General features: G+C 39.9%; 1 protein-coding gene across 6 annotated transcripts; it reads left to right on the top strand.

The window, feature by feature from the left end:
* The first annotated feature begins 1,621 nt into the window (after positions 1-1,621).
* Positions 1,622-22,713, top strand: zfand3 (zinc finger, AN1-type domain 3). 6 transcript variants are annotated; one of them, XM_068320357.1, is made up of 7 exons: positions 1,674-2,062; positions 11,514-11,554; positions 12,010-12,198; positions 14,128-14,193; positions 18,718-18,921; positions 20,854-21,045; positions 21,237-22,713. In XM_068320357.1, exons 1-6 carry the CDS (start codon positions 1,980-1,982, stop codon positions 21,006-21,008), a joined length of 738 nt encoding a protein of 245 aa, XP_068176458.1. In that variant the 5' UTR covers positions 1,674-1,979; the 3' UTR covers positions 21,009-21,045; positions 21,237-22,713. The 6 variants fall into 6 exon arrangements, with proteins under 6 accessions (XP_068176467.1, XP_068176485.1, XP_068176494.1 ...); XM_068320366.1 differs by lacking the exon at positions 21,237-22,713 and having other exon boundaries at positions 1,622-2,062; positions 14,131-14,193; positions 20,854-21,083; XM_068320384.1 differs by lacking the exon at positions 21,237-22,713 and having other exon boundaries at positions 1,624-2,062; positions 14,131-14,184; positions 20,854-21,083.
* Positions 22,714-23,412: the final 699 nt, after the last annotated feature.

Genomic DNA, 23,412 nt, shown 5'->3' with positions numbered 1-23,412 from the left:
GAGGTGTCAGCTCACCTCCCTGGAATCCCTGGGATCACCAGCGCCCCCCACCAATGAGGCACGACAGCATCATGCCTCACATAGTGCCTTATCCCAGTTTCAGGACTGCTCAACTCAAGAAAGACGTTACACTCATGCAGTTGTTGACAGAAAAAACCACTGTATTATATACATTAGCTAAATTATGGAAATTTAGTTCATAGCGCGGACGTGTTTGAACATTTTAATAGCGACATATAGAGAGATAGCATTACGGTCTCACTGTTTAGCATATCAGAACAGCTATTGCACAATCCATGGTGAGGCTTGGCTGGCTGGTGTCTCACTGCAGGTCTCTTCTCTGTATTTCAGCGATTTTGAGTAAAAATAACCTAAAATTGGTGATGTTGAATAGAAAATAACTTCATAATACACATCACTGGATAAATATAACCATTTAATTTATTTCTTCCATTTTTCATTTTTTTTCTCTTATTATGCCAGACGAGGTCGTGCCTCACCTGCCTCCCATGACCCCATGACCGCACGTCGCTGGGTCACCCTATGTTCCTGCCTATTCTGTCCCTCTGCGTTCCTCTCCTGGATACCAAACCTGCCCATCACCTCCTCATCACCTCTGTTTCCTGCACCAACATGTCCATTGAAGTCTGCACCAATGACTACTCTCACTTCTAGGCATGCTCTGCATCACTTCATCAAAGTCAAACCAGAATTTCTCCTTCTCCTCCAGCTCACATCCTACCTGTGGAGCATAACAACATTGAACATCACCTCTTCTATTTCTATCTTCAGACTCATCACTCTATCTGACACTCTTTTTACCTTCAGGACATTCCTAACAAACTCCTCCTTCAAGATAACTCCTCCTCCATTTCTCTTCCCATCTATACCATGATAGAACAACTTGAACCCTGCTCCTAAACTTCTAGCCTTGCTACCTTTCCACCTGGTCTCCTGGACACACAGTATGTCTACCTTCCTTCTCTGCATCATGTCAACCAACTCTCTACCTTTTCCTGTCATAGTTCCAACATTTAAAGTCCCTCCTCTCCTTCCTCCTCTCCTTCTTCGACCAACAGTAATCCAATTTCCACCGGTGCCCTGTAGGTGAACAGCACCGATGGCGGTCACTGTTAACCCAGGCCTCGACCGATCCGGTGTGGAAGTCATAGGTTTGATTCGCATGTTTGATTTTGCTAAAGTTTTACATAGGATTCCCTTCCTGATGCAACCCTCTGTATTTACCTGGGCTTGGGACTGGCACAATAAGACACTGGCTTCTGTCCTCTTGCGGTTACATTATATATATATATATATAATATCACACACACACAGCCTTGAAATTTAGTCTTTCAATCCCGTTTTCTCTGTTGGGAACACGTTTGTTTTATATTTTATTCGCTAACGTCTGCATACCGTAGGCTCTATTCAACAAAGGCAGATTGTACCACTAAAACAAGCCTACCAGGCGCTCAGAAAGGTGTTCCAGGTTTTCGACAGCCTATATCAGGAAAATACTTCTAAATGGATCATACCATGTGAGCTGAAGTGAGGGCAAAACAAATACTAGAATAAACCTTTTAAAAATTGTTCAACAATATATCGTTGCACCAACTTATTAAAACGACAGAACACATCTGTCGCGTCCTCTGTACCACATCGGGGTAACCTTCGGCCGTGCCTGCAGACGCCCGCACGCCCCTCTCCGGCAGTGGTTCGCTCCACACTCCAGCTGACCGGCCCAGGATTCCCCGGTGCTTCCGACTGCCGCTGGGATTGATGACGGTGCCGTTTGTCGAAACTTTACGGAGTCAGTGGCCGCTCGTGTCGGCGAGTCGTTCCTCATCGGGTGGAGGAATATCGTTCCTGGGTGTTTACCCTGCACCCGTCACAGACACGACTTTAAACACCCAACACAGGCCCTCCGTCCATCCCCGGATTCACCTGCTACACGGAAAGCCTTCCGCGGAAGACCGGACATGGGGGACACGGGGAGCGAGGGCAGCAAGCCTCCGACTAACGTTAACATCATCCCCCCGCGCTGCCCCTGTGGTTTCTGGGGGTAAGTTCAAGCAATCCTTCTCAGACGCATTGTTCGCTGATGCTTTTCGCGTCCCCCCACTGCTCTCAGAGCCGCTAGCCTTCCGCCTGAACTGTTAGCTTTAGCAGCTGAAACAGGGACGAGCAGCTTTTCTTGTTTTCACTCCCTCTGCCCATTGTTTTGTAGCATTAGCCGCTAGCTAAAGCAGGCTAGCCCCGGTCGTCTTCCGTAGAGAGAGACTGGACTAGGGGATTAGCCCCCCAGGTAATGTGACAGGTGTGACAGCTCAAGATAAATGTGCTAATTCACAATGTGCTGTTCAGGAATGGATTTCTTGATCAGAAGGTGTCAAAGTAGACTTTGGTGAAAGGCAGCAATTAGCCTGTTCGAATCAGTTGAAAAGCAATGTGTGTGGACGTCCATCCGTTTTCATCAGCACAAACCTCAGCAGTACTTTTTTTTTTTATTGTTTGACGTGTTGTTGAACTAGTTTTTAACATTTTATGTGATGTTGTAAATGGAAGGCAGGTGTCTCACTTTAGTTAATAACATGACATGACTGACATGTTCATTTCAATTGACAGATTTCAGTTAGTATACACTCGTTAGATCTGCAAAGGCACTGCAGAATTGACTGGACAATGTACTTTTGCAGTTAGTGTGATATGCAGATAATTATCTCTTTTTTTTAACTGAATACATACTAAATGCAAAAACTATTTGCTTTTAAGGTTATGTTATCTTTACAAACTGCTGGGTCACTTCTGCAATAACAGTAAGTAGGAGGTACTTTGCAATCAGGAGGATTGTGTTCACTCTTTCAAGCAACACCCACCAACAAATAAAACATGAGTCAAGATTTTACTTGTGTAAAGTAAACAAGATACTGTAGATGCTAATTAACTTTAAAAGAAACAAAAGAGACCGGTTTGTCCTATGTAAGGGTCGGAACCCTTAGGCGTGTTAAACTCATTTTTACCGAGGGCCACATAAACATAATGGCTGTCCTCAAAGGGCCAGATGTAACTTACAAATGTAACTAAATGTAAGTCATTGCAATGTAAAATAAATGTAACTACTCCTTAATGTTAAATAATATATTACTTATTCAAGTTACAAACATTAGCATTGCACATAAAAATATTTTCTTGTTCTTCTTCTTCTTGTTGCTCTGTTACATTTGTCATGTTATTAAACCCACATAAACCCACATAACTCCATTAATCAGAGATCAAACAATCCAAGTGAATAAAGAAAAATAACATCAAATACAAGTTAAGACATTAACTTGTCCAAATTTTTTTGTCAGAGTTAAAATGAGCTTAATTCCTGCACTTGTGGAAATGTAGCTTTGGTGGTGAAAGATCACAGGTTATTTTTCTCAGTCATGCACATTAAAAAACTTATTTTTATAACCTCCATTCAACAATGGTAGGGCACTGTATAAAATGTGAATAAGAAAATAATGATCTACAAAGCTTTGAAACTCCATATTGTTCATAAGCTGAATTGTTCGTAAGTTATTATTGATTAAATATCAATCTTTAATTGCCATTTTAAGTGATTTAAATGCATTTACTACTCTAAATACAAAATTACTATTCCCTAAGACTTCCATTACCAATTACAGGACATAAAATCAACACGTAATGAAATAAAATACAGGTACAGTTCATTTTGAGTTAAGTCATTCTCTTTTATACGGGGGTCAGTCATGCCGCTTAATGGTAGACTTATTTTACATAAACTTTTTTTTTGATAACCTGAAGTGGCATCATTTATTAGACAGTGGCATTGGTAAAATGATTCTTTGTAAAAGAGACTGGGTACTAGCGCTGTCGCTGCACAGCAAGGTGGTTCCGTGTTGGAGTCCCGCTCTGTGTGGAGTTTTACATTTTCTCCCTTTCTCCACTTCAGATTAATTGGCCATTCCAAATTGCCCGTGGGTGTGATGGTGTGCGTGCGTGGTTTGTCTGTATCTGTGTGGCTCCGTGGTGCACTGGCGTTGTGCCCAGTTTCCCCCGCCTCACGTCCTAAGCCAGCTGGGATGGGCTCCAGCTGCCCGTGACCCGCGATGGCGGATAAAGCGGTGTAGGAAAATGGATGGATGGATGGATGGAAAACAAAATGAAGGAAAGCCTCAACCTTTGAGCAGGTGAAATTGTACATTAGGCTAAATGGGAAGAAAAAAATCTATAAAAGTACAGCATTGAACTCTGGTTCAGTTCAGCTAAATGTGGTGGTGATGCAACGCAATTCTCAGATAGAAATTTTACACTGTTCAGAGGATTTCTGCCAATTTTAATTAAAATTCAGTAATTCTGTGAATTCCGCGGTGCACTGGCGTCGTGCCCGGAGTGTCCCCCGCCTCACGCCCTGAGACTGCCAGGATAGGCACTGGCTACCCCGCGACCTGCGTTAGTGGATTAAGCGGATTTGGAAAATGAATGAATGAATGAATAATTCTGTGAATTTTTTAAATCATTTAAAAAAAATTTTTTGGAGGGATGTTGGTACCTTTTATTATTCTTACTGAAAAATTATATTTTGTCAACTCAAGTTCAAATCAAATAACTTCAGTATGTTTGTTTGGCGATTGGTGACGAGATAAATATGAACCAATTTAGGCCATTGAGAATGCTCATGGCGTTTGCTTTCAGAAATGTATTCATTTGTCCTTTGATGTAACCAACTACACGATGGGGAACATGTTTTGAAGACAACAACCCAGGAGTCAGTGAACGCAGCCTAACTTTCTTGTCCCCACTTCAGCGCCTGCATCAAATCGCCTTCAATAACCATAACCATAAAGACGCTGACTCTATCTGGCTTACCTGCCCCTCTCTCTCTCTGACTCTCTCTTTCTCTTACCCTGTCCCTAACATCATTGTATTTCTTTTCCACCCAACTGATCATTGCGGATGGCCGCCCAAAAGAGTCTGTGTCCTGCCCAGAGTTTTTCCCCGCCGCTGACGCTTATGCATGCTCTGGAGGGTTTTATTGGGTTTTTTTGTCTGTTAAAGCGCTATGAAATGTCTGTTGCCATGATTAAGCGCTTAATAAATTAAGACTTGATTGATTGACTGATTGATTGACTGAGGCAATGTCCAGTGCTAAGGGATGGGGTTTCATTAAAGAGAAAGAGATGGCGACATGGCAAGCCCACCGGAAGTAATTAAAGAGAAAGGCAGTGCAAAAGGTGTAGAGGAAACTGTCAAACTAGAAATACCAATTGTGAACTGTAAGTAGTGTGAATATGAATACAGCCTATAGCTAGAAACCAAGCTGAAGAGATGTCATATTCTCAGAAGCCACCTGATGAGAAAAACTGCAAGGCATTGAAGGTAAACAGTGATTGAATAAATTTTCAAAGTAATAAGTTGACTTCATTGAATATGTTGGTGTATTTTAAGTATGCATTTTGATCAATAATTTTACTCCAAATTGATTATAAATTAATGAAAAGCTCTCAGCATTGGTCATCTGAAAATTACCATAATAGTTCTGTTGAAACGATATTTCCCCCTGCCATCCGTGATAATTACAGTAAATTTGTTTCAACATCTGAAATGTCTCTGTGCTACTTTGGATAATTAATGGGGTTTTGGTTATTTACAAATCTTTTCATACTATTTTAGACAGAATTTTTACAAAAGCATTTAGATCAATCCACTGTCAAAAAAGACCCAATCCACAGGTTGACTAATGTGAAGTGGCTCATACTAATAACCCCTATTAGCATACAAGGGCTCAATGACATCTTCGAAATTTATAATCCAGTAAAAGTTGACACTCAGTGGCACACCCAACAAATACCAGGAGGGTTTTGGCAATGGTCGTTGGAATATGACTTGCAGTGACCACACCTCAAAACGTTGAGAAGCTCGGACAACACCAACCACCATCGTAGCTGAAGAAGCCTCTTAGATGAGACTTGAAAAGTCTTCAAGGAACTCCTATGATGCTAGAATATAATGTGTGATTTATTACACGCAGAGTATAGAAATACTAAGAAACAATAAGTACAAACCAACAAACAAACAATAAGTCAAAAGACCTCTATGATGCTAGACTAAACGTGTCGTTTAGTCCCCGCAGCGCATAGCAATGCAAACAAACAATTCTATGATGCTAGAATAAACTTGTAGTTTAATTCCCCACAGGCACAGAAACAATTATATGATGCTAGAATAAACTGGTAGTTTCATTCCCCACAGAGCATAGCAATAAACAAACAAATATTTGGTTGAGCTAAGACAATATATGGTGGCATTCCAAATATGCTTCGCCTCTTACCTTGACACAGGGAAGGAGAGCCCACAACCCAGGCAGAGTAGCTTCAACCTGCTGGGCGTCCGTAGGTAACCCGCAGCTGACTCCGACTGGAGTATGAAACTCCTCACCTTTTATACCGTTGAAGAAGCAAGGCCTGCATGCGAGCAGGAATGGCCAGTTCCAGCTCGCAGGCAGCCCTCCCTTTGGTGGTACTCCCAGTTGAGGATAAACATCACCACCCCCGAGATTGCAATTTAGAGGCTTCCACGCACCGTAAAACATCTTACACCTTGGAAGGTAAACAGGTCTCCATCTCCTCTCTATCTGCTCTCCTTTGTGAGTGGTACTGGGTTTACAGCATCTTAGCTCCCCATATGGTTGGGCTGTGACCTGCTGTGACCTCTCTGTATTCAAACAAGTAGGTTGTGACTTAACCCAGCAGTTGCATTGAGGTTTTGAAGCATGCTTTCAGTAATGACATGATAAGAGTCAAATCAGGACACACACAATACAAATTTCCATTACACTCCAGCCCTTGGCCTGATTATGACTCTTCATTCATAGTACAATCAGGACATTTCTATTAATCTCCACCCCTTGGCCTGTCATCTTAATGTGGTGCGGTATAACTACTGAAGTGTAGACAAGAACTAAGTGTTGTGTTACCTATGTTTGTGTAACTACCAATTGAAGACGTGGCCCAACTGGGTCACCTATATGTATCCTATATGTTCACTCCAACTGCTGAGAACGTGGCTCCCTCCCCCAAAGGGATTTAGCGTACACCCCGCTTCACAAGCAGTGGAGAGTGTGGGTAACAATGTGGAAATATCTATAACAATGTGTTTTGAGCGGAAACAATGGAAGCTAACCTTCCCTATGAGACCTAGGGACTCAGCAAAGCTTAATTATCAGGGTCTGTGTTAGCTAAAACAATATTACCAACCCTTTTACCTCCACAGCCCTCACATGAGCAATGAGCACAGAATTATCAATAAAACAAGTCCTTGAATGTGAATTGTAGACCCTGACTAAAGCTGACCCCCCTTTCCAGCAGAGGAATGGATGATGCCAGCAATGTTTCCCACGTTGGAGTCGGGCGCCAATAGGGCCTCCCGCTCTGCCTTCTGAAATGACGGGGACATTTCCAGTCTGCCCACCGCCCGTTCGATGCTTCTCTATTTCTCCGTTGGGGACTCACACCAAAACAACCGACTCCTCAACGACTCAACACACAATGTCCTCAGTTGAGGCCGTTGCCTTTGTTGGTTCCTTAGCCGAGGAACTTTCTGGGGTTGCAAGAGCTGCAACCTCTGTTTCCAGATGAGGGTCTGGAGTGGCACCTTCACCAGCCGGTGGAGTGAGAGCAGATCCTTGGTCGGATCTGGCTGGTCTGGTACTCATCTGGAACTCCACGTGGGATGCCAATAGCATCTGTGTAGACTGGGTTGTCCTCCGGTTTCATGGTGTATGAGTTCCGTTGTGACCATGTTGTCACTTAAGCCTCGAACATTTAAATCTGTAAGTGAGAAATAAGAGACACAATTGCACATCTGTCTGCCCCATTTGGGGCAAGGAATCATTTTTGTCTTGGTGTTTCCTTGCATTACATGATAAGAGTCAAATCAGGACACACACAATACAAATTTCCATTACAAACCCTAACCCCTTTTTTTTCACAATACTTTCTCCAAACAGAGAAGTGACTAATTCAGCCACATTTGTGTGTGGTACATGTCTGTTAATGCTTGATTAATACACTTCTGCGTTTTTCTAATATTATTAATCATGTCACTCAAAAATGACAGCGACGACCATCGTCCTGTCTGTTCAAATCAAATGTTCTCAGTAGAAACAGTAGTGGTCAAACTGTGATTGATTATGGTCACACTCTGCAATTGTTACACAGAATGCATGCATCACTTTTGTTCCTGAATTTTTTTTTCACCGTTTTTAGTTAATATGCGATCTGATTTGTCGGATTGACAACAGGATATGATTTGTGATTTACTCAATATCTGTTTCTTCCCTGCTTGTCTGCCATCGTGAGGTTTGTGTCAACTCTTGTATCTTTCTTCCTCCCTGTCTCTTTTGTACCAAATACCATGCACAGTGACAGACAGTCAGACACCCCTCAAGTTGACTGCAACTGGCTGTGCATTTAGAAAGGAGGACGAAGGTGTGTAATAAATCACCTTCACATAAATACCATGTGACAGATGGCAATGACTGTCATACTCATTGTGCAGAGAGTAAGGACGACGGCTGGATAGGAAATGAAACGGACACTCTGAGGGTAAACTTTGATGTGCAGATGTTGATAATAATAGCAGATGTGTTTAAAAAGGTGGGTAACCAACAATTTATTTTAATGTATACAAATGTATTGGGGACACTGCACATTCTATTTCAAAGCAAGAAAATTGGAAAACATAATTAAATCTGAAAATATTTACCAGAAATTCAAGAAAGTAAATGTTCAAAAAAATAAGTGTTGACATCTTTATTTTACAACCTCAAAAAATGGACTGTATAAACTAAGAAATGCTTAAATATTCAAGTTTCCTGAGAATTATATACCAAAATATTCAGTTGCGTAACCACGGATTCTGATAACATTCTGTTTGACATCTGTGGTGCATTGAGTCGAACAACTTCTGACACCGCTCAATAGGTATTGCAGGCCAGGACAATTGAAGTTCCACAGTTCTTCTGCATTTCTTGTTGGTTACTCAAGAACATTTTTTTTAATGTCAGCCCGCAAGTTTTGTATGGGATTAAGGTTTGGGACTTGGCTTGCCACTCCATTAGTTGAATTTTGTTTGTTAGGAACCATGATTGTACTGTCTCGCTGGTGTGTTTGGGGTTATTGCCTTGTTGAAACACCCATTTCAAGGGCATTTGACTATCAGTATTCTGATGTACTCTAAATGATCAATGCTACTTCTTCTTTTCCTTTCGGCTTTTCCCTTCAGGGGTCGCCACAGCGAATCAATTGCCTCCATCTAACCCTGTCTTCTGCATCCTCTTCTCTCACACCAACTACCTTCATGTCCTCTTTCACTACATCCATAAACCTCCTCTTTGGTCTTCCTCTAGGCCTCCTGCCTGGCAGTTCAAAACTCAGCATCCTTCTACCAATATATTCACTATCTCTCCTCTGGACATGTCCAAACCATCTCAGTCTGGCCTCTCTGACTTTATCTCCAGAACCTCTAACATGTGCTGTCCCTCTGATGTACTCATTCCTGATCCTATCCATCCTGGTCACTCCCAGAGAGAACCTCAGCATCTTCATCTCTGCTACCTCCAGCTCTGTCTCCTGTCTTTTCCTCAGTGACACTGTCTCTAGACCAAACAACATCGCTGGTCTCACCACAGTTTTGTACACCTTTCCTTTCATTTTAGCTGAAACTCTTCTATCACACATCACACCTGACACTTTCCTCCACCCGTTCCATCCTGCCTGGACATGCTTCTTCACCTCTTTTCCACACTCTCCATTGCTCTGGACTGTTGACCCTAAGTACTTCAAATCCTCCACCTTCTTGATGTCTTCTCCCTGTAGCCTCACTCCAGTACTCAAACTGATCCATGCTTCCTGGTATGCGATAAATAGGACCAACACCATAGTATGAGAAGTATTCCCATATCATGTTGCTTGCACCACCATGCTTCACCATCTTCACTGTGTACTGTGCAAGTGTCAGTGGAGTTGTCTGGCACATTTTGCCGTATTACAGTATTTCTGTTCCATTGCATATTTAGAAGTTGAACCAGAAGTAAATAAAACTAAAACCAATAAAGTCACAGACTGCAACATCCCTGAATTCAAAATTTAAGCCTGACCTACTTGCGTAGGTGAAAATCAAAGCTAGTTCTCTGACCTACTTTCATTGCTCAAAAAACTAGCTTTGATCTATAGTCTTAATCACACTGGCCTTCTCCCTCGTTTTTCTGTCATATCCGGTTCATGAGTGTACAAAAGTTGAAATTTGACCTTGACCTACTTTTGTCAAGGTGAAGGTCAGCATTTCATTTTCATCCCCTTTGCCGCCTGAGTAATGCACGTTTTGTTTCATCGTTTTATCTGCAACGGTTGCAAAGATATTTGGTGGACAAACGAACTAACGGACGGACGGTCGAACGAACATGAGAACACTGACAATTACAATACAATGCTTTGAAGCAGGATGTAAATAAACATTGGCACAAATGGTGTCACTTCTAATTGAATATGCCTATCTATTCATACACATGATGGCCCTACAGAGGATGTTGTGAAGGTTTGCAATTATTTTAATCCATTTATTGAACCCTAGCTGTTTGTGTACTTTTATTATTCAGTAGTCATGCTTTGCAGATTTGTACCAGAGAAGAAGAAGAGCACCAAGGCCGAGGCCAAACTTTTCATAGCTGCTCTTTTTCAATTAGAATTTCATTGATTCATTATACATTAAAAAAAAGCAAAGTTCCCTCTATATACTCACAGAACTCTGAAGGAATATCACAGAGGAAATTAGTGTTATCAGAATGAAATAATTTCTTTTTTATTTTGCAGACTTTCTTTACTGAAAACTCTTTTAAGCTCCATCTGTAAAATGTGATACAAAAGAAATGAGAACAAGATGAATAATTTCTGAAGCTTTTAAACTTTAATGTCATCTATAACCTCCACAACTCACCTGAAAAACAATGTAATTGTTTTTTATTATTGGGGAGTTATTGGCTTTATATATGACCGAAAAATGACCTCTTCAAATCTGTGAACTTATGTCTATTGTGTACCTACAACGTGTGCATGTGTATTTTGAATAGAGGTGAAATCATAATTTATCATTTTCAGTGAAGCATTGGGGTTCAGAAATGCCCTGCTTTACAGGGGAATGAGAAATGTTTTTATCTTGAAAATTATATGAAAAAAAAATCCACATCAACTAGAATTGTGACTCATGTCACAGTTTTGACTGGCAACAGATCGGAAAAAGTCTGGGGCTTGGAGTAATGCTGTAGCAACATGCTATTAATGGTATCTAGATGCCCACCAGTAGATGGGGCCAGCATAAAAACAAAACCTCTAAGCGTTTTAATAACAACAACAACAACAACAACAACATTACATAGTAATAATACTAATACAAAAAACAACAATAACAATAATAATGTTTGCTTTTTCTCTGCTTTCCCTTTCCCTCAGGTCAAGCAAAACTATGAATCTCTGCTCAAAATGTTTTGCAGGTAAATCTGTCTTCTGTGCACTTGCGGGGTTGACTGTAGCTGTTCTGGAATGATACTGAAAATTTGAAAATTCTGGCTCAGCAACTCAAAACTGTTTACTATAGACATTTTGTTCTGAAATATTTTTAATTGTGGGAGATTTCAAGATTTATTCTAACATTTTTCTTGTAATTATTTAACTTGTCTAGCTGAAATCTGATGTTTTGTTGGTATTTCTTAGTTCAGTACATATTTAGTTAATCCTGTAACTAAAACATGATGTAAAAGTGAATAGAAAATTACATGTAATTACAAAACATCCCAGCAGAACGTTATCAGTGTACCACTGTTTCTAAATGAAATTGAGCATATTCTAAAAAGGCACATATATTCCCTCTATGTCACATTTGAACAGCCTACTGGCCAAATGGAACTTGAAAACTAATAATTTCTTACCATTTTATTTTATTTTACAGGTATTGACAAGAAGCAGACAGATGGTGATTGTACGTCAAAGGCGTCCTCAAGCTCTAGCAGTAGCCAAGCAGACATCTTCTGTAATGAAACAAACAGCAGCATTAGCCAGTCACTGGTATCCATGCCTAACACCTCGGAAGACCGTTCAGCAGAAGAGAGGGGGATGTCATCTCTACCTTCTCAGGATGGTAAGACAGCTGTTGATAATCATAATTTAATGATTATGTGAGCTGACTTATTTCAGTCAGCTCACATAGTTTTTTATTTTTCTCATTATTTGGAATTGGCCATTTGCTCGTACCTACAGCTTCTGACAGATATTTTTAGAATAACTCCTATTCTGAAGTGTAGAACTTAAATGTCATCATATGGTGTATGATATGAGTGGTCAAAGCCACTGCAGTGCATTGAGACTTTTAGTTCAGGACATCTTTCTGTTGAACAGGGATATTATTTCCTGCCACCTGAAGTAGTAGAGAGAATATGTGGAGATGGAGATATTGAGGTACACTAACACAGGTATGTGCATTAGAGCAACAAGAACAGCTTTTGTGAAAGATAGAAGAAGAAAGACCACTTTTATTATCCCCTACAGGGAAATTATCTTTACACACAGCTTTATACAGTACATGCATGTACAGTATGTGTTAGACCATGCATACATTGTTTTGTACAGGCCCCTGAAACAAATACAACACACTAGGGACCTGTAGGTATGTAATTAGTACAACAACAGCAAACAGTATAGGGGAGGCAAAGTGACAGGTCACGACTTCGGGAAGTGCCCCAAATGAGCAGCCTGTAGGGGGGACGGTACCTTGCTCAGGGCTGCCTCGGCCGTGGCTGGGAGGTGAGCTGACACCTGCTACTGTCTGCTCACACTTTGAGGATGGCTGGGTGGGAGTGGGAATCGAACCCGCGATGTCTGATCATAGGGCGCCCACTATACTGCTGAGCCACTACCGCTAGTACTACTGTTATTTTAATAATTATGACAGCACTGGCAGCAATAATAATAATGATCGTGATTAACCATTTTTATGGTGCAGATGACAATGTGTATGTCAGTGGGTGTCAACCATTATCCCAGCAGTGGATTGGTCCATCGCAACCTGCAGGGTGATAAAACAGAAGTAAAGTTTGTAAATTGAATTAGTGAGGCATGAATGTGTATAGAAAGAGTAGCTGTGTGCGTGATAGGGAGCCACTCAGTAGTCTGAATTTACAGTATAGCAGCATACCTAAGGACTAGCCTAAGCTAGCCTTAATAATAAGCTTTATCTAAGTTATCTAATTTTTTAGATCCCTAAGACATTCCTGAAGTTTAATTAAGTGATTATTTTTCACTAGACATAACTTATTATGTGCAAACAATATTTGTCAAATCACCCTGAATAACTCTGTGATTAACTAGACTGTGCATGTGACCAGCTTTCACTTCAATTAATTATTCAAGTCTTTGTAATTATAGCTGGTAGTCAGTGCTGTGAAATGCAGCACTAAGATTGAATAAGGCACAATAAGAGTACAGAGCTAAGTCCTTGATCTGATGCTACTACAAAGTAATTTGTAATTTTGACCAGTGCTATCTCTGCTATGACACATAAATCAACCACACTTAAGGTGCCGATTCATTGGAGGGCAAAGATTGTTTTTACCAACTTCATCTTCTTCACTATCTTTCCATGTCTCTTTGAGAGGAAAATCTCTTAGCATGAAATATGATAACACACACTTCAGTTAGTCTTCTCATGCTGTTAGCATGTGATTAACCTTACTGTGGTAACCAAGCAACCACCAAAGGCTCACTATAACTTGGCAGGCTGTGGTCAATTGACCAGAGCTGCAATTGACCAGAGTATGTATGGATGAAGATATGTGCGTAAGAATGAATGTGTCTATAATTTAAAGTCTATTTCACCATGTTTGACTGCATTTTTTATTTAGATGATTGATTGATTGCTCTATTCTCAGTCAACATATCCAAAGACTTGTAATTGTTTTTGTTTGTGTATAATTTTGTGCATAATTTTCTTTTTCTTTGTCCTTCCTTTTCTTTAATATTCATCATTCATTTCCTCTTTTTCTTCCTTTTTCCTTGCCATATACCTCTTCAGAAGCATCCAGCACAGACACAGTCTTCAGTTCAGTCTGCACTCCCACAAAACGCTCATGTGAGTCAGGTATGCTTCAGATCTACCCTCACATATTCGATTGTTGTCTTTTCTGTGCTTTTCATGTATCATCTTAGCATGAAAGTGTATCAAGTATGATCAACAACACTGGATTGCTTCCAAATTGGCTAAACAAATTTCTCAAATTTTCTAGTAACAATTTTCGACTGCTTCAGTTTTGAAGGCTTCATGCTTTCTTTTGCAAAGACCTCGATGCGCAAAGCACACTGAGGTTTGTGTACTTTGTTGTCCTCAATGTAAGAGAATCCATACTTAATGGGCCCGTTTCACACAGGCGGGGTTAACAAACCCTGAGGTAAACCTGTGGGTCTGGGTTGACTTACCCTGAACTTGGAAAACCAGGGATTTTGTTTTCAAAAACGCTTTTCAGGGTTAGTTTTATTAACCCAGAGTAAGTTGATCTGCAGTTTAACAGGCGCGACAACTCTAAAAAAAGCCGTCATCAATGGAGCCCGGATTCAACGATTCCCCATAACATTGGACGGGACGCGCACCGCAGCGCTTTATGGCAGTCGAAGTACAGATTTAAATTTATGCATATGAAGAATTTGAGGACATTTTCAGAAGAAAGAGGATCAGCGTTGCAGCTGCGAAAAAGGAGATGGCGTGGGATGACATCGCTGCTCGAGTCAGTGCGTAAGTTTAAACGTAGTCCGTTGCACTCATGGTAAAATTAAATTCAAGGTAAACGACCTTAAATAATAGTTTATTGATTTATTTTATTTAGGTGCAATCCAGCGGGGGAGAAGAGCACATGTCACCAGCTGAGGATGAAGTATAAAAACATCGTTCACACAGGTCAGAGATTAGGGATCCTCTTCATCCTCATTATGTTCGATATTTTACAGTACGTATTGAGTGGACGTTTGAATGTTCAGTTGTTTTGTCGCCAACATAATGCTCTTGTGACGCACATTAATGTGCTCTCATCTATATCAGGTTCTGTTAAATAAGGAAATCTGTTTAAACTTTTAAATGTTATGTAAATAAAACAGTCAAATTAGCATGAAATCTAGCTGAAATCTAAGAGCTGAAATCAAGAGCTGGCAAGTAGCTCCTTTGCATGGTTTCCTTGATAAAGTAATAGTCAAAACTGCTTTAGTTCTTACATCAATATCTGTGGCATTGTGCTGCTTATAAATGCTTTTGGGCTTTCCAGGTTTTATTTCCTGTCTGTTTGCGTCACCTAATACACACAGGAGTTACTAATTGATAAAGAGAAAAATAAATGAATAAGAAATTAAAGAAAACAAATCTGGTTTAATATTTTATGTTACTGATTAATCTCATCCCATTGCTGAACATTCTGGTGCAGTACATTGTGACATTTAGCATCCGCTGAAGTATTAACACCCTCTCATCCTTTTTTCACAGCATGGCTGGACAGTAGCAGAAGGATCCCGACTGCAAAGATTTTCACAATAAAATAGTTGTTCAGTAAACACCAGCGGTTCATTTTGTGGAATTCATATGCAACTGTATGGTTTAATGTACTCCTCATGTATTTCCAACTATCTCTTAAAGAACAGAAAATAGAATTGGTTTACTAGAACCTCCAGATTAGGAGGGCAGATCTGGACATTTAAATTCTGGAGCACAAGTTAGAGGTAGGTGATGGTCACAGGTGAATCATGTTAACTATTAGAACGTTAACTATTAGAATTTTAAACTAACTTTGTAAAAAATAAAGATGACCAAAAGAAATGTGTATTTGTATGGTTTTATTGCCTGCTTTATTGATAATGGTGACTTAGACTCTGAAATGATTCTGGTTGATGGTGTCTGTCACTGCTCTGCCACCCTGGAAAGCAGGAATCATCCTGGTGTGACGTAGGCACGGCAAACGGGCTTTCAGCAGGCCTATGGTCATTTCCAGCCGGACTCTCTTCCTGCAGTTAACCCAGTTGAAGTTCTTTTTGAGTGCCTGGGTCAGACTAAAGGGTCAGCAGCCATGGTTGGCATGGGTAACCCCTGTCCCCCAGCAAAATAAACATCAAACTCTCCTGTAATGTATAGTGGATTCATTAGAGTGGATTAAACAATGGAGACAAGTGAATTATTATCTAAATCTTTAAGTTACCGACCACATTACAGTCTGCTGCTCAGATAAGACTTTAACATACACCCGTGAGTCACCCGTGAGACCGAGACCTCCACATCAGAAATGTGGAGGTCTACAGCATCACATATGATCTGGACAGATTTTAGTTTCTGTGATGCAGTCTTTAAAATTATGAATCTGTGGTCAATGTACATGTACCTTGATGGGTGTGATGGGAATGTGAGTACCATCTATGCAGCCAATTACTGTAGATTGGGAAATCCTAAAAGAAATATAACTGATCCAATTCTGAGGTTGCTGCGCAATGTGATTGAGAGAATGTAATTTCAAATTCATTGATCAGATTTCTACATCATTCACCTGCAATTCTGTGGAACTCGTTGATGATTCTGACGGGTTTATCTCCAGTGAAATAGAAAAACTGGGGTTACAGTTCCAAGGCGATGCACACTGAGCATAGAAAACTACCGTTGGCAAATAAGGCAATAAAACTGAACGGAGTGCTACACGCAGTGTTGCTGCATGTGTGTGTGATGGATCGTGACGTGAACCGGTACCGGAATATTACGGGACATGTGAACGCGAGACAAAAGCATTTAATTCTCTATGAATTAATGCTGAAACTCCATCTATGGGATCCTCGTCAAACAGACATGCCATGTTTGCCTCTAAAATACCTCTAAAATACGGAGTTATTTATAAAACCGAATGTCGGTAAAACTCTCCATCCGACAGAACCAGGAAATGAAATGGCACGAGCGACTGTAAAAGGGGGCGGAGTCAGAGGAAACCCTGGGTTTGTGGAATAAAACCTGCTCCCGACCAGGTTAGCTTCGGAGAGTCTTACTGCGGTAACAAACCCAGAGGTTTAGTTCACTTCATGAAACGGGTCAGGTTTACTTAAGTTTCCTCCCTTTGTGAAACCGAAAACCCTGGTTTTCCCTGATTTCAGGGTTAACTTAACCCAGGCTTTCCCCCAAACCTACTTTGTGAAACGGGCCCTATATGTCATATTTACATTTCGCCATGCTCAATTCGTTTTTAAAAACAAACTTTGCAAGTCTTCTTCTATGCCATAAATTAGTGGGTGTCAATTGTTGATAACCAGTTTATAATCACTGCCCTACTACGTTCCTGTCCAAAGGTTTTGGGGGAAGGCTGACACTGATGGCGACATGACCAGATAACAGTCTGCAGTGCCAACCACTAGCTGTGAGAAGGCAGACTTCACGGCTTCACTACATTGCGTAATTTTAGTAGGTAGCCACGGGATACCATATGCGCATGCTATTGGTTGACAGCATCCAGATATGCTGCGTACCGAGACTCTCGAATCGCAGCGCACTTCCACGAACCACAAAAGTGCTTTAAATAGTGTAGAAGAGTGTGGGGAAAAGTAGTACGGATATAAAGTGGTTTAATAGTAATATGGGGAGGGTTCATAAGCTTAAATTACTATAAATAATTTGTTGCTATATCATGGAATTTTGTTTTTCACTGGTCGTCCTGGAATGTATTAACCACGAGTAAAGTGGGATTACTGTCGTAGAAAGTGGTTTGACTGCAAATAAATGGAAAGATTAATTAGTAATTAAAATCATGTCTTGTAGGTTGATTAAATCTTTCCTCCCTAACACTGCCTACAGGTGTGATAATTTATGCGAGTCTCAACTACAGGCATGGTAAGCAAGATGTGTCGTCGATTCCAGTGATAATATTACCACAGTGTTTGAAGGTTTATGACAAATGATGTGGCGATACCTCCAGCAGAGATTGTTAGAGAATGACATGCAGGCAGGTTTCGAACCTCACAGACAACTTTCTGGTCACCCTCCACCTGGCTGCTGCCTGGAAGGTTCCACTGAGTGTAAGACGGTCCCTCAGACTTGTCCTCCACCTCTCCTCCTCCAGTCTTTCCATCTATACCTCCCACCAACAGAGAACCAGAGCTGGACAACAAAATTATGTCTTTCACCATAAACTTAAAAATCATTGTTTTACTGAAATTATATGAGTTTAACGATAAAATAAATGATAAAATTTGGTGAGTTACTTAATAATGACATGACATGTGAGAATCACCTATATGGCAACAGCGCCAGTGACAATTCTTCATGGAAGAATGACAATTCTTCAACAAAGAACCAATTTCTTCACAGCTGTCTATTCCTGCAAGTCTTAAAAAAAATTATTATGGCTTGTTTGAAATGTAATGTGAATCATACAAACACATTGTCAACATTTTAATGTTTTTTTTTCATTTAGATTCAGCTTCACAGGAGATCACAGTATTAAAAACACATCCAAGATTGTCTGCAGAAAAACCTTTAAATTTACATTTAAAAAATTGAGTTGCAGTTATGGAAGGAGATTATTGCAGGGATTATTCTTTTTAACTGTGTGCGTGTTGTTTTAATCTTTAATCGTAATCTTTTTTTGTGTGTTTTCAGCCTTGGAGTCAGAGAGTGATATTTCACCAGAGAAACGTGCACGCGTGGGTGAAGTAGCCCAAGCTGAAGACTCATCGTCATCATTGTTCACATCATGCACGTCCTTGTCTCGCAGTGGATATAAACAGCGGACCCGCAAACGTTGCCATCACTGTCATACCAAACTGGAGCTGGTGCAGCAAGAGCTAGGTTCCTGTCGCTGTGGTACAGTACAACTCTATATTATCACTTATGCATGCTCTTAAAAAAACACAGACCTATTCACACACATTTATAGTCTTTGTTAAAGACCTCAGCCATGGGGCTCACGTCAATATTGCACTGTTAAATATGTGTAGTATAATTTGGTAGTGTGACTATTAAATCTAATGCAGTGAATTTCACATCCTGTGTATATTTGTTTGGTGCTGCAAATGGGTGTGCTGTTTGCTTGCCTTGAGGGACCATTACTAACAGCCTGAATGTTTCAATTTGCTTATAAAACACAAGGCAATTACTACTAACACTAATGCAGTTTAAACCAATACATGACTTGTTAAGCAACTTGTTTGTATGCAACTTAAAGTGTTTAAAAAGTGATAGTTCTTCACTGCTCAAAGACCATCTCCTTAAATCCAGGCAATAATGGCTAAATTGGAAATTGCCTCCCCCCCCACCCCACCAGGCACAGATTACCTAATGGGCCAACTATTCTCAATTGTCCAGTGCTTATTATGGAAACAGGCTCTTCAACAGACTGAAAGGGAAAATTATGGAAATTGTAATAATTTCTGGCTATTGAAATAATTACAGATTACTTTGCTAATGTTCCTGCAGAACGTCTTACAGTGTAAGCCAAAGAGATCTGATAAGTTGAAAGCATGAATGCTTCATTAATGGAAATGACAAGAAAAGCAGGCAGACTAGAGTGTCTGTTCTTCACAGTGTCTGTTGACGACTGTCAGTATATGACAGCTTTTGTGATGCAGGGAAAATTCGTTGCAATCTGAAAACCTGTTTAAATCATACGGGTTTTCATCTAATGTTGAGGAGGAAGACCCTTTTAGCTGTTTGGTACTTTGATTTATCTTTCATTTTCAAAGTTAATTTATTGGTTGATAAATTGATAGAATCATACATGAACCTTTATAGCTTTTCTTGTTATTTGTTACAATCAATAATAAAGATCATTGGATGCTGTCCTACTTCAGCTCTAATACCAAAATTAAAATAGCATCAATTATATCATCTCAACTAGTGATGTGTTCTACATTTACTCTGTTGACTCACAAATGGTGAAGTTAACAATCATTTAGACATTTGAAATGCAGTCAAGTTTGTGTTTTACTTTCATGAGGAACCCATAAGGGGCATACTGTAAAGCCTAGACAGCGCTGATTAAAACTGAATTAGTTTTGAGTAAGGGTTAGAGTGAATAATGTAGTTTTCACTTCAGATGTTTTCTATATTACTCTTAAACAAAAATTATAGAAATGCAAAGGTTGCCATCATGGCAACATTGTATTGTCTATATCCCAACCAGCAGACTGGCATCATGGGAGGTTTTTGCATTTACTTGTGGTAAGTAAAACCGTTACTGGCAGTAGCGTCCTTTTTAAAACTGTCAAATGTTACACAACCTTCTCCCTTACACTCCATTTGTGTGCTCTTTAATCACATAGATTTACATTACCTTGCAACCAGCTGTCAAAGCATACTTTTAATCACCACCCATTGAATGTCAGGAGAGATATTTTTCGTATTGATGGATTAATTTGAAACAATGAGAGCTAACAAGCTTCTCTGAGCTTATCAAGCCTCCTGCATCAGCAGTGCCTTTTGATCAAAGTGTTTTAGTCAGGACAGTCAGTTGCAGAACTTTTTTGAATGGAGCCACTTGATAAGGCTGTTTTCTGAATTTATGACACAATGCCGTGGCTGCAAAATGAATGGCGAGTATAATGTAATTGTTCCTTTAGCCATTTAAGAAAATATTTAAAGTTTAAGAGAATGCATCTAAGGTATTGCTGCAAACAGTATGAAGAACTATTTTCGTACGGAATTTTTTTGTTTTACATATTTACAATTATTTGAGAGAGTAATCATTCTAAAAAGAGAAAACTAAACTATTTATCTACTCCTTCTCCTTCACTCCAGGTTATGTATTCTGTATGCTCCACCGGCTCCCGGAGCAACATCAGTGTCTCTTCGACCATCTGGGCCGTGGTCGTCAGGAGGCCATCCTAAAGATGGTCAAGTTTGATCGCAAGGTGGGCCGCTCTTGCCAGCGCATCGGAGAGGAGTGCTCCTGAGCATCTTTTCCCTTTGAAGAATCTTAGTGTTCAAAAGGTGTCTTATCACAAACAATAAATAAATAATTTTTCTCACTTTACTTTTGAAATATTTTTCTTTTTTCTTTTGGATACAACCCTCTACTGTTTTGTTAATATTATGCTTGCTCTTGTTAAATCCAAATGTTAACCATGTCAGTTGTTTCCTACTTCTGTTGGCTTGATCATATCCTTTCTTTTTGTTTTAAGATGCCTTTTGGAAAAATCAAACCCAGGAATGACAGAACAATAAAGTGCAAAAGAAATATACAATTTCTTCACTTTTTTGTAAGATCCTGACCATACAGGAAAAAACAAATGGAACCGTGAACAGAAAATGTAGAAGGCTTTTTGTTAATATTTGTCTAGTCAGACAGTTTAAAATGACTCTTTACCTCATAAAATGAAGGAAAAAAAATGAAAAGGAAGAGAATTGAATGCTCTGCTTTGGTACTCTTTATCCTGTTCTTTCCCTTCAATCCAGGCTACAGTATATACTCAGCACTTAGCATGGATTGTATGAGGCTAACTGAGCTAGCCTGTTCCCCCCCTGGCTCTTGTCAACCCCCAGACATTAGGAAGTACAAACCGCTATTCATCATCCACCTCAGGTCACCAATTTCTACCCCTCCACCCACTAAACGCATCCTTGTTTTTTCCTTGAGACACCTTTTAGTCTTTCACTTGTAAGATTATTCCGAAGATGTTTTTGCAGTGCTGTTACAGGACAATGAAATCACTATTATGTTGTGAATTAGATGGTTGCCTTTAGATTGCATGCAGCGGTCTTCAACATTTGAATGTGATTAAAACTTTATTTCTTTGTGGGTTTTCTCGGTCTTCCTTTCCTCAGCTTTGCGCTTTTTACTCTTCACAGCCCTCCATCAGCCCTGTGTCGACTATGTATATTGAAAGTGTGCACATATCAGGACAAAAGTATTTTCTGGATTTGATAACATTTAAGTGCATAAAGGACTTTTGTGTACTCTTTGCATGTGCACACGTTTTGTTTTATGGGTTTAGGTGTTCACAAGCACAAGCAGGCAAAATGAATGGATGGTGATAGTTTTGTAGTTCAGGTTTCTCATAATATAAGACCATTTCAGTCGTCCACATTTCGCTTGCATTTAATGTCCTCCTTTGAGCCCTGTCTTTTCATTTCCAGCCAGGATTATGAACTCAGCTGAAATCATCTCTCTCAGGCCTTCATCTTTCCTCATCATCCCCTTATTCATTGCTTTTTCTGATTTCTGATGTCTATCTCTAACTTGCTGTAGATCATCAAAATGACAGGTGGGTGAGTAGAGTCCTGAAAGTCAAAATCCACGAATATTTTCCAAATCCTGGAAATCCTGGACTGTGTAACAATTAACTAAGAAAAAAAGCATAATGAATGAATATTTAGTATGATTAAGACCTACTTTGAACTCTCTTAACATTGCACTTCGAATTTATGTGGAGTTACTTTCTGTTGTGGTGTCATGAAATGGGAATACAAATATGGACAATTCTACTTATTTTGGTTTGATTGCTTTCCCTCTTCGTTTTTCTAACATCTCCTTTTACGAAGAAAAAATAAACTGGATTAGACAAAGTATAAATGTATTGAATGTATTTATTCAAAAGATGAGTGTAAATGAACAGCAGTTAAATATTTTTGAAATATCCAAGAGACTGGGATTACTATATACTTTGCATAATGTTTATTTATATCCATTGAAAGTTAACGCTAGAGTTTTCTTCCATCATGGTGCTGGGTTTCTACTGTGTCCTTACACCAATTGTTAATGGTGACAAACGTGCTGTTTACTGCTTACAAAGGGCTGCTTTGCAGTTACTTTGTTGAATAAATCTCAGTGTGTGTGTGTGTGTGTGTGTGTGTGTGCACTGCGTAATTACATCCCGTGAAGCTGTGATGTATTGTACTTGTCAGTGTTTGTGTGTTCGTCCGTCCGTCCAAGAAATATCTTCACGATCGTTGCAGATATTAAGATGAAAGAAAAAGCACAGGTCAAGGTCAAATTTTCCCTTTTATAACTTTTTAGGTACACATCTCCGAAACCTGATGAGATATAATCACAAAACAAAAAGTAACATTTTCAGGAAGCCAGAGGCACAAAAATGTGATGATGACCTTAACCTTTGGTGAAAAGCCAAATACTCGATAATACAATATATAATTCATTGCTGCGACCATTGTGAAAGTTCTTCTTCTCCTTTCAGCTTTCCCCTTCAGGGGTCTCCACAGCGAATCAATGTTCTCCATCTAACCCTGTCTTCTGCATCCTCTTCTCTCACACCAACTACCTTCATGTCCGCTTTCACTACATCCATAAACCTCCTCTTTGGTCTTCCTCTAGGCCTGCCTGGCAGTTCAGAACTCAAT

This window comes from Antennarius striatus, chromosome 1, assembly GCF_040054535.1.
Source record: "Antennarius striatus isolate MH-2024 chromosome 1, ASM4005453v1, whole genome shotgun sequence".
Classification (NCBI taxonomy): Eukaryota; Metazoa; Chordata; class Actinopteri; order Lophiiformes; family Antennariidae; genus Antennarius; species Antennarius striatus.
This window is presented reverse-complemented; position numbering and strand designations above follow the sequence as displayed.

What these genes read in the sequence shown, in the direction of transcription:
- zfand3 (XM_068320357.1), top strand. Translation starts at nt 1,980, where the DNA reads ATGGGGGACACGGGGAGCGAGGGCAGCAAGCCTCCGACTAACGTTAAC. An exon ending in CTGCTCAAAATGTTTTGCAG is followed by an intron (nt 11,555 to 12,009) that starts GTAAATCTGTCT and finishes TTTATTTTACAG; the next exon opens with GTATTGACAAGAAGCAGACA. An exon ending in ATCTCTACCTTCTCAGGATG is followed by an intron (nt 12,199 to 14,127) that starts GTAAGACAGCTG and finishes ATACCTCTTCAG; the next exon opens with AAGCATCCAGCACAGACACA.